Source organism: Periplaneta americana, chromosome 8 (genome assembly GCF_040183065.1).
Source record: "Periplaneta americana isolate PAMFEO1 chromosome 8, P.americana_PAMFEO1_priV1, whole genome shotgun sequence".
Classification (NCBI taxonomy): Eukaryota; Metazoa; Arthropoda; class Insecta; order Blattodea; family Blattidae; genus Periplaneta; species Periplaneta americana.
Genome location: NC_091124.1, coordinates 42,620,445 through 42,633,351, shown reverse-complemented (window position 1 = coordinate 42,633,351; position 12,907 = coordinate 42,620,445). Strand labels below are relative to the sequence as shown.

General features: G+C 34.3%; 1 protein-coding gene across 4 annotated transcripts in view; it reads right to left on the bottom strand.

Moving 5' to 3' along the window:
• Positions 1 to 7,259: 7,259 nt before the first annotated feature.
• LOC138704683 (C->U-editing enzyme APOBEC-1-like) overlaps positions 7,260 to 12,907 on the bottom strand; it is a 43,051-nt gene continuing 37,403 nt past the window's right edge. For all 4 annotated transcript variants that reach the window (XM_069832811.1, XM_069832812.1, XM_069832810.1 and 1 more), the window contains exon 6: positions 7,260 to 11,947. In XM_069832811.1, the coding sequence (XP_069688912.1) occupies positions 11,840 to 11,947 (108 nt within the window). In that variant the 3' untranslated portion in view covers positions 7,260 to 11,839. The remainder of the gene's footprint in view (positions 11,948 to 12,907) is intronic.

Below are 12,907 nucleotides of genomic sequence, written 5' to 3'. Positions count from 1 at the left end.
GGAGGAGGTTGGCGAGAATACCGACAAGCTCGTGGTGGAACTGGCAACGAACATAGGAGTGGAACTGAAGGTAGAAGATATCGACAGAAGCCACCGGGTAGGCCGCACGACTAGCGACGGTAGACCGAGGCCTATTATTGTCAAATTCTGTAGTTACAGGAAGAGAAGTGAAGTTTTCTTTAACAAAAAGAGGCTGAAGGGCTCCGGAATGACCCTGAGGGAAGATCTGACCAAGGTAAGGCATGGCCTGTTACGGGAAGCGATAGGCAAATTTGGTGTGTCTAGTGTCTGGACTATAGACGGCGTAATATTCGTTAAAGTAGGTAATGTAAAGCACCGGATAACTTGTGCTGCAGATTTGAACTTCTGAACTGTGAGCTGTTGTGCAATGTTACTTTTATTCTTCCTACTTTTTAATTTTCTTTAGTGTTAGTTTCCCAAGACTATATTATTATTATTATTATTATTATTATTATTATTATTATTATTATTATTATTTAATTATACTTTTTAATTCTTAGTCTAGGTTAGATCTACTAGCTTTTCAACTGGGTTTATATTTAGCTAAGTTAGCTAAGTTATTAATTAATAGGAAATCTTTACTTGTAGCAACTTCATATTTTTATATAACTTTTTTTTTCTTTTAAGTTGGATACCCTGATTTTTGACAGCAATAATCCGGTTGTCTCTGACAGAACATTGTACAATGACCTTCACTCACACCATTCCCCTATACCTGCTGACCAGAACCCTCTCTCTCACCCTGAAGCATTCAACATTTTAACAACAGCATTTTCCAAGAACTCTTCATCCCTTCACGTAGCCCATATTAACGCTCAGAGTTTGGTTGCACACTTTGACGAAATTCAATCCATATTCTCGAATCAGAATTTGCATGCTCTTCTCATCTCTGAATCTTGGCTCAAACCTACATTATCCTCAGCGACATTACACATAGATGGTTATACGCTATTAAGAAATGATCGTTTAAATAAACAAGGGGGCGGCGTTGCTGCATATGTCAGATCAGATCTCAATCCCAGAATAATACACACATCTCCTGGCGAGTATGCCGGAAAACCTGAAATGCTATTTGTAGAAGTATTGACAAGCTTTCAGAAATGCCTTATTTGTGTAATTTACCAACCCCCGAAGATTAACGATATTGCAGAGATCGAGAGATCGTTATTGGAATTCATCACAGATTATGAACACGTCTTAATAATGGGTGATCTTAACACAAATTTGTTAGCCTCTGATTCGAACTACACTAGACATCTATTGACCATGTTCCAGGCTCTTGATCTAGCAGTCCTTCCCCTTGAACCAACCCACCATACCCAATCTTCCGAATCCCTATTAGACTTAATTATTACGAAGAATGCAGACAAAGTACAAAAACATGGACAATGTGCGGCTTCGGGAATTTCGTACCACGATATTATTTATCTAGTATATTCTTTGAAGTGTCCCAAGCCCACACCTAAACTCATAACGTATCGTGACTTGAAACGTATTGATGAAACCCAACTACTTGAAGACGCAATAAAGATTCCCTGGGACTCAATATGGACCTTACATACTGTTGACGAGAAACTTGTTAAACTAAATGAGTATATTATAAATTTATATGACAAGCATGCTCCTATCAAATCTAAACGCGTAAAAAGAACACCAGCACCATGGATGACTGCTCACATACGTAGTATGATTACGGACAGAAACACTGCATACAAAACGTTTAAACATGACAAGACAGAAATCTCTTATAATTATTATAAACTCTTACGTAACAGAACTACTCAAGCCATTAGAAACGCAAAACTGGGACATTTTCATAACATCTTGAAGGGGGGAGCTGACCCTTCCAAACTGTGGAGAAACTTACGGACAATTGGCTTAGGAAATCCCAGGACTCAGGTAGACAGTGTGCCAGTTTCTCTTGACGAACTAAATGACCATTTTGCAACGGTACAGTCAATAACCTTGGATACGGTCGACAAACAGCAGACAGTTAACGAATTACAAATGACTCCAATTCCGGATAGAGAAATATTTTTCTTCACTTATGTCACAGAAACTGACGTGAGAGCGGCAATAAAACGTATTACTTCTAAAGCTGAAGGTGTGGATAACATTAGTATAATATTATTGAAGAAAATATTGGACATAATACTGCCGACATTAACACATATATTCAACGCCTCACTCATAACTTCTACCTACCCGAACCTCTGGAAGAAAGCCTTTATCCGTCCGATCCCTAAAATTAAAACCCCATTATGTGCAAATGATTTCCGTCCAATTAGTATCCTACCTGCCCTATCAAAAGCTCTGGAACGTATTGTTCACAAACAACTAATGAACTATCTAACCGAACATGCCTTACTGGACGAATACCAATCCGGGTTCAGAAATGGACATAGTACGACTACAGCACTACTAAAAGTGAATGAGGATATACGTGAAGCCACAGATGAACGTAAATTAACATTACTGACATTACTTGACTTCAGTAAGGCATTTGATACAGTTGACACGGACCTTCTATTATGTAAATTAAGACTTCTGAATCTTTCTGAAAGTTCTGTTACTTGGTTTGAATCCTACCTTCGCGAACGTCAACAATGTGTCTTTGCATGCGATTATTCTTCAAGATGGTGTGTCGTGAAATCTGGAATTCAACAAGGATCAGTTCTCGGACCTTTACTCTTCATGATTTATATTAATGACGTGACTAAAATGATAAAACACTGCAAATACCATATGTATGCTGACGACCTGCAAATTTATTTGCATTTCCACCCTGATGAGACTAGTGACGCAGTAAATAAAATAAACGAAGACTTAAATTCGATTTCACTGTGGTCACACAAATTTGGATTAAGGTTAAATCCAGAGAAATCGCAAGCAATCGTAATGGGACATAATCGTCTACGAAGTACTCTTGATAGTGGTACTATACCACATATAACATTGAATGGGATTATTGTTAAATACAGTGAAACAGTTAAAAATCTTGGCATTTTTATGGATAGCGATCTAAATTGGAACACCCAAGTAACACACACTTGCAAAAAAATATTTTCTCAACTTCACTCTTTGTTTCATATGAAAGAATTTCTACCACTTAGTCTAAAAAAGAATCTTATTCAGACGCTTGTAATGCCCCATTTTGATTATTGCGATTCCTTACTAACTAATGTAAGTTCACTCTTAGCTGAGAGACTACAACGTGTTCATAATGTGTGCATACGATTCATCTGCAATACTCGTAAATTTGACCATATAACACCTTCCCTCCAGTTACTTTCATGGGTGCGTCTGAAGGAACGAAGAACAATGCATTCACTGTCTCTTCTATTTAGAATCATGCATACTTCTACTCCGAATTATCTCTTATCGCGCTTTCAATTTCTTACAACTCTTCGAAACCGACATCAAGCACTTCTTTCTATCCCTCATCATAGAACGTCTCTATACTCATCCTCGTACACTGTAGAAATACCTCGTCTCTGGAATTCGCTACCTAATGATGTCAGGGACTGCCGGACTTTATCACAATTCAAAATTAAATTGGAAAATTTTGTCTTGTTTAATGCTTTTTAGATATTGCTAGAAGTGTCGATTTGTGTTTTTTTTTTTACTCCAGATTAAAATCGCAAGTTTCTTGTTTATGTTAGTTAATTAGGATACAATTAATTATACTTAATCACTCATTTAAAGTTTGTGTGACTGCAACCTGTGTATATTTTTGTGTGACTTTACTTCGTTTATAGTGTTTTTTTTTTCCTTTTTATTTCTGTTATTGTATTTGTATTCCTGGTGTTGTGGAAGAGAAGGCCTGATGGCCTTAACTACACCAGAATAAATAAATAAATAAATAAATAAATAAATAAACATATCCTCACTGATAGAACACTTCAAGTAACAAGATATCAATTACACCCTTTAAGTAGTGTGTATAATATACTACCGTCTATTAGTAAAGTCCTTAAGCCTATTTTTAAATACATTTTTGGTTGTTGGTAAAGCCTTTAATAAGTCTGCAGGTAAAGCATTCCAGTCCCTGATAGTACGATTGAGAAAAGAAAACTTTCCAGTGTCCGTCCTCTGTCTTCTTTCCCTCAATTTATATGAGTGGCACAAGATACAAAATTGTGAGGTCCACGTTACATGGACGGAAATGTTGACATCAAATATATAATATCTCCTGGCTTAGTTGCCTCATGAGTGATGCCTTATTGGAATCACTTGTGAGGTTCAGATCAGTCTTCGGGTTGCTGACTTTACATACACACTGATAATATCGACGGGTATCAATTTCACCCCTCAGTTAACAGCATTACCAAGTACACAAAGCATCATAAAAATTGTGATACATTGGAGTGAGGGATAAACAAAAATAACATTATGTTAAGTAAATTTTGCAGTTCATTTAACAATTAAAAATATTGTGAATATATGCGCCTCTGTTATGTTCAACAAAAACAATTCATTCTACGACAACATGAACATCTTTGAATATTCGCTGGCTGTCCTACCAATAAGAAAACTCGTTTCTGAGATAACCCTACAACAAAAAATGGAAGTCAATAAGTTTCCGGACTACCCTGAGTGTAGGCAACACACAGGACACAGGAAACGGTGAAGTTACCTAGAACCAGTGAAACGCCTAGAATCTATACTTATTAAATTCATCATAAGGCGCATATGGAGATCCCAGGAAAACTCACAATAGGTCCTTAACATGTTTGCACAAAATCACGCGTAGAAGCTCAGTTCTTAAAGACAATCTGACGCTGTTTGATAGACTGGCTCAACAGGCATGGAACCAATGATCTTCAGTGATACGCGCATGTATGTTTAGCGGTACAATAAATACAAGTGCAGTTCGGAAATATATTGATTGCACCTTATAATGTTAAATCGGATTCATTGAGCTCTGGCGATCGTGGAGGCCATATTTTTGGAAGTACTTGCTGAGGGCACCATCATCAAAGATTCGTCAATATTAGTTATTTTGCAAGGATGTACACGTGGGGCGATGCGCCATTTTGCATGAAAATTATGGTCGTGATTCCTTGGTCTGGAAATGGCCAGGATCAACAGCATACTCTATTAGCACACCCCGTTCACTTTAATAGTCTCTATTATTATTATTATTATTATTATTATTATTATTATTGTTATTAAAATATGAACCGTCAAATACACAGAAGAATAAAGGAACGTTTCAAAATAAATTCAGAACTCAAATCATTGAAGGCTGAATACCGCTCTTAAAATGAGTTTAAAATCGACAACGCACAATATGTAATATTTGCACTGCGGAAGTGTTAAAACAACTTCTTCAATACGTTTCACAACAAGTTAAATTTCATATTGTGTCAGCTTCAATTTATTACAAGATTGGTACTAGGTGTTAGGTACATCTTTAATGAAGATAGCATTGTTATAATTCGAACGTGCTGCAGCATCAAACACAGGGATTATACTGAAGGAGGGTTAGGAGGACTATGGCTTACGTCTATGTAGATTTTGTTACTCTGACAGTGAAAAATTAGAGAAGGGAATACGATTATGGATAAAAATGTTCAAATATAAATACGTATTTTTTTTAAGTTCAAGGGGGGGTGGGTTAAAACCCGGTGACACCCTACATATTATAACATGAGCTATTCACTCTGAAACTCTTCAGGGTTATTTAACTTCCACCGTGTATTTGCAATCATTCTTATCTAATTTATTGAGTATTTAAATCACGAAACATAGCGAGCACATTGAAACATTTACACTAACATAATTATGTCATCTACCTTTTAGTCTAAGACCATTTCCAATGAGACGTTCTGTCATTTATTTTTCAACATGTCCTGCTCGAAATGGTGACCACTGGAATTAATGTGTACTTACCATCTTTGGATGTCCCGCGCCATGGCATCGTGGTCTAAGGCATCCTGCCTAGGACTCGCGTTACGGAATGCGCGCTGGTTCGAGTCCTCATGGGGGAAGAAATTGTCTTATGAAATTTCGGCTAGTGTATGGGACCGGTGCCCACCCAGCATCGTGATGCACTTGGGGAGCTACGATAGGCAGCGAAAATCCGGTTTCGCAAACCAGCTATAACGGCTGGGGGGATCATATGTATGTACGTATGTATGTATGTATGTATGTATGTATGTATGTATGTATGTATGTATGTATGTATGTATGTATGTATGTATGTATGTATGTATGTATGTATGTATGTATGTATGTATGTATGTATGTATGTATGTATGTATGTATGTATGTATTTATTCACACTGCAAATGGGTATATACCCGGTGGCAGTAGCAACTAATTACATTCAATAATGACAATAATAAACACAATTAATAAAAATACAATTAATAATAGATTAATAATAATAATAATAACAATAATAATAATAATAATAATAATAATAATAGGGCGCATCCTAAATGAAATGAAGCACGATCACTTAAAATAACACACGATAAGTGCTAACCACACGATAACTTACCTCCATCCTGGTTGGAAGATCGTCCACCTCTGCTTCGCCATGTGGATGTGAGGCCAGCAGCAGGCTGGTCCGTCTTGGCCCTTCAAAGAGCTGTAGCGCCATGGATTTACTTTTACTTTTATCATCTTTGGATGAATGACTCCCAAATCATTCTGATGTTGCCTGCTGAATGGATGTACAAGCATCAGTCATACATAGCTGCACGTCCTCTGGTGGTGTTGGAACATGTCGATATATTGCGGCCTTAATCGCTAACCATAGAAGGAAACCTTATGACGTAAATTCAGGTGAACGGGCAGGCCAACTAACTGGTCAACTACGTCCAATCCACATACCAGGATATTTTCAACCCAGAGCAAGAGAACTCTTCAGGCATAATGTGCTGGTCACAAATCATGCTGGTACCATATAACCATTCTATTACTCAATGGTATGGGCTCCAAAAGGTAAGGAAGAATGATTCTTAAGAATATGGCATATCGTCTGTCATTTATGAAATAAGGCCAAATAACGCTATTACAGTGCTATAAATTGCCATTTTGTTTTGGACTATGTAGTAGGTATATATATATATATATATATATATATATATATAGTATGAGCTGCATTTATTCGTTTGCACCCTTCAATGTTTTATTTATTAGAATAATACATTGTGATATTACACTTTTTAACAGGCCTTGAAAAGGTTAAATATTTCACTGAATAAAATGTATAAAACATAGTGCAATTTGTAGAAATAAAATCATTACTCGACAAGGTTACAAAAAAAGATATACCCATAATATTAATTCCCTATTGTAAAGAGTGATCCAAAAGTCTCGATCCATTTTCATGAAACGGAAATGTAACGTTTTTCTTTTACAGGTAATATAAACAATGCTTACTAAAAAAGAGAGAATAGCCATAGTTTGTGGACAGTTGAAAGTGTTAACCTATGCTCAGGTCCAGGAGAAGTTTTTGTGGAAACTTCACAAATCACGTAACACACAATCACCATACAACTTCTGCCCAGTCAACATGTAACACATAGTCTTGCACATCTGTAAGTATTACATACCGTTTTTCCATACTTTGATCTTATTTCGTACAACATAACTTAACTAAATGCATTTTCATTTTGTAATATTAAAACTATTTTAATTATCACCACTTTGATCTTATTTCGTATAACACAACTTAATTAAATTCATTTGTATATTGAATATATTTCAATTACCAAATTTAACGATTTCAAAACAGTTCATAATACCCAATATATATATTCAAATTTATATCGTTATCCCTTGATATCATAAGACACATTCAATTGACTATTATTAGCATGTTAATTTTATTTATCCTATACTCTATTATTTCAGCCAAAAATAACTTCGCAACTTCGCTTACAGTAACACTCAACATCGCTCATAGATTGAGGGCGTCTTCGTTTAATAAAAGCTATGTAAGTTATCTATATGCATAACACATGTTACATACAAATTTAATTTCTAAATTTTAATAATAATAATAATAATAATAATAATAATAATAATAATAATAATAATAATAATAATAATAATGGCTTTATTTAGCCTTCTCTTACACTCATCCAGAATTAAAACTTGTTTACATAGTTGAACATACAACTGGATCGGAATTAAGTAATTACTTACTGATACAATTTAGGTACACAATGAGATCAAAAGAGGTAGTTACATAAAAATTTGCCTCATAAAATAAAAACAAACATTGTGGAATAAATATTAATGTTGTTAGAATCAAATAAGAATCACACAAAAACAGAAGCCGATAATTCAATAAAAAATGTACACAGTAAAATATAAAAATAAACACATTGGAATACATATTAGTATTAGATTACAATTAAGTAGGATTTACATAATTAAACCAGAAACCGACAATTGAATAAAAAGTACAAAAAATTATAGATTAATAATAATAAAAGAAAACACAGTAGGATACATATTGGTGTTAAGTGATAAATAAACAGATTTACATGATTACACAATACAAATAAGAAACAAACAATAAAAATAAATACAGTGGAATACATTGCATTAAATATTTGCAACGCGTTAGGTCTGGCAACTCATCATAAGATATTTTTCTAATTTACATTTAAAAGAAATTAAAGTTCGACAGCCCTTGACTTCAGGCGGCAGAGAATTCCAGTGACGAGAAGTAGCAACATTGAATTTTGAAATTAATTCTTTAATTTAATATCAAATGTATATCCTTTATCCAATAATTTCAAAACACAACATCATAATATTCCAACATATCACTTACATTACGATAATTTGAATTTAAACAAACTTTTGTAAATACTTGTTTTCCAGTATGGAGGTCTTCTAGTCTCGTAGCTCTCATATAATATTCTTCCCAGACTGAAGACCGAGGTTAACTATATTCAAACACAATTCCACGTCACCAATTTAATATAGATGAACACGTTTCATAACAAGAAATCTTTCGTCTGACGTGACAACCTTCACTATCAACATCAATGGTTTCCAGCAAAAGATTTGAAGCCTGAATAACTCAGCACTTGCATACTTAGCATGAATACAGCAATATACCACCAGGTTAAAATGATATTTTACTACATCCAAAATAAAGTTATATGATAAACAGTCTAATTTATACGTAAGCAAGTCTTCATACTTAACATTTTATAGTATCATGAACATTCTAATTTAAATTCTAAAATGTGCTAAAATGCAATTAGTTCTCAAAACTGACGACAGATTGATTTTGGAAAATAAGAAAATGATGTAGGAAAATTGACATTTCACTGAAAACTACTATTTTTCTGAAAAACTTTGGGTTCCAATACATTTCAAGGTAGTTCACGAAACAGGGTATTCTTCATTGAAAATAAATCAGAAAAATTTTTATTTGAACGTCTAATAAACTTAGTTTGCAGCATTTGGTGCACAAGCCACTAGTATTTTATATACTTTGGTTAAGCTTTTAAATTTTTTAACACCAAAGACATATGTGTGTACACAAATAAGAGATTATCATTTTGTAACTTAATAATGGTATCTGATGATGTCGTTTAGTACGACGAAAATGTTAGTACCCAAGAATAAATATGTAATATAAAGGTTCACACCTTAAATGAAATGTTAAGTTAATGACGGAAAATAATAAATTATTCATTGTATTTCAAAGACTTACCTGAACAAATTCCTCAAAATGAATAGTAAAATTCACAAACCTGTTCTCACAACGGGAGCTGTACTAGATGAGTGACATTTTTAATTTACAATTCATGTTGAGAAATAGTCAGCTAAGCCTCTTATTAATAACATGTATCAAAATATAATTAATTATTTATTCCGTCTTATGGCTTAAGCATTGATTACATATAAAAGAAAACACTGATGTGTTACATCTTATTTAGTCTTAATACTAACGTTTTCGCCCTTTGTAGGGTATCTTCAGATACGAGATATAACACATATCATCTAAAATCAATTACAAAAACTTTGCTTTACTTTTGGAAATGACATAACTAGAGTAAAAATATGACATAGTGATAATATTAATCATCCAAAACAACATTAAAAGATCATGTCAAATATTAAAAACTTACGTCGTTTTAATTTTGTTTTTAATACTTGACATGATCTTTTAATGTTGTTTTGGATGATTAATATTGTCACTATGTCATATTTTTACTCTAGTTATGTCATGTCGAGGTCATGTGTTACGATTTTCATGAGACTTAAGCACACGGTTGAATGGGGTACACCAAGCTCTGCTGAGTTTGCGTGTTGGAGCTCGAAGGTTACGTTCATCCAGTACAGATCCCATTCTGAGAAATTTGTTAATCAAGATCGTGATATTTTCCCTTAATGGGCCAGATTTGTGAAATTTCCGCAAAACTCCGCCTAGACCTGAGCATAGGTTAACCCTTTCAACCGTCCACAAACTATGGCTATTCTCTCTCTTCTTTAGTAGGCCTACTCATGGTTTGTATTAGCAGTATAAGAAAAGCGTTACACTTCAGTTTCATGAAAATAATTAGGGACTTTTCAATTACTCTGTATTTAAATAACTTTTGTTTTAAACCATCTTTCATTTGGCACCTAAGAGAAAGTTATTTTGGGTGAGAAAGATAAATGGAACACCCTGTACAGCCCATATGTTATGCTGATTTGATATTGTTACAGTAAGTTTAACAATCGAGTAGAAAAAGACTAAACAGCTATTCTTGTAGCGGAACAGTTCGCACAATGCTTCTCGATAATATATCAACAGTGGTGATACAATGTTTAACAGTTTTAAGTGGTACAATATTAATTATAATAATGATTTATTTTAGCTGGCAGAGTCAAAGCCGTAAGGCCTTCTCTTCCACCCAAACAGCAAAAAATATACATACATATGTATGAATTTACAAGTTAGAAAGGACGCAATTTGATTTAGATAAAAGTTACGTGTATACAAGAGTTACTTATGAATTAAACAGTAAAATACTATGAACTATTAATCAAACAATGAAACACAAACTGTGTAGCAGAATTAAGCTAAAATACATAGAATGTTAATATATTTCAAATAATGTTAGATAATAGAAAGAGATTATTGAGAGACAATTTTGAAAATACAGCGCTATCAGGATGCATGACTAAAGGAAGAAGTTACCATATTATAGTCAGTGACTGTTAAGTCGGTATAATTAAAGTGAATTGCTAAGAAGGTTATCCTTTAAGCTAGTTTTAAAAATGTTTATTGTCTTGCAGCTCCTAATACTTTGTGACAAGGAATTCCATTGTCGCGAGGTGGATACTGTAAAAGATAATGAATAACAATATGTTCTATGACGAGGTATACTTAGCGTGTGCCACAGATAAGTGATCTGGTATTTACGTCGTGGTTAGAGTATAGTTAAGAGAAACGGAAGGAAAGGTAATTTGGTGTTGAGGTGTGCAGAATTCGAAAAGACAAAGAGTGTAAAGTTCTACGTTCTTTGAGTCGGAGTCACGAAAGACTTCCGAAGGACTGTGATATCGTCGGATATTGCATAAGTATCTGACGCACATATTCTGAACTCGCTGTAACTTGACTGACAGTTCAAAACTTAGGTCACTTAACAGAACGTCACAATAATCGAAGTGCGGCATTACTAGGGTTTGTACTAGGGTAAGTTTCAGTTGCTGGGGCAAGAAGTTTCTTAAGCGACTCAAACAGTGAATGGACGAACATATTTTTTTTATTGTTTCTTTAACTTGAAAATTCCAATTTGGATTATTATCGAAAAAGAAACCAAGGTTATTTTTTACAACAATGCTAATCTTAAGGAAAGAAGAAATGTATCAGCAACGCAACTACGATGAAGATGAAAACCAAGATAAGTGTATTTTTAGTGCAACTATTCTTCCTTCTTGAAACGGATTCACCTCCCTGAAAAATAAAAGAAGTGATTGTTTATAGAATTTTATCCATATTGCGGCACAACCAAACTTTCAGGTCTAAGCGTGAACTGTAGGTATTTATACGGTTAGCCTTCTTGAGATAATTATTAACTACAAATGGGTTTTCAATCGGTAGTAATTACAGGAAAAATAACGGCATATATAACGATATTTAAGGAAAAGACTTACATACTTGCTTACTTATGGCTTTTAAGGAACCCGGAGGTTCATTGCCGACCGCACATACGCCCGTCATCGGTTCCTATCCTGAGCAAGATTAATCTAGTCTCTACCATCATAGCCCACTTCTCTGAAATCCGTTTTAATATTATCCTCCCATCTACGTCTCGGTCTCCCCAAAGGTTTTTTTTCCCTCCTGCCTCCCAACTAACACTCTATATGATTAGATTAGATTAGATTAGATTTATTTATTTAACCTGGTAGAGATAAGGCCGTCAGGCCTTCTCTGCCCCTCTACCAGGGGATTACAACTATAACATGAACAATAAGATTACAATTAATATTAAATTTACAATTACAATTACAATAAAAATTAAAGTACGACAAGAATACCTGATTAATGAAAGCTAGACATTTTATCATAGAAGTTAAGAACAAAGAATATTTTTGTATTTACTAAATTACAAATTAAACCTACAATAACAAAATTCTATAGTGATGAAATTACCGGATATTGAGATATTTTCTGGTAGATTAAAAGAACTATTTACAAGAAACCATGTCTGAACGAGTCTCAATTACTGACCAAGTGCCTAGTAAGTTTGCGCTTGAATTGAATTTTATTTCGACAGTCCCTGATGCTAGCAGGTAGCGAGTTCCAGAGTCTTGGCAGGGCTATTGTGAAAGAGGATGAGTATGAAGAGGTGCGATGGGATGGTATTGTTAGTATTGTTTCATGGCGAGAGCGTGTGTTCAGATTGTGGTGGGA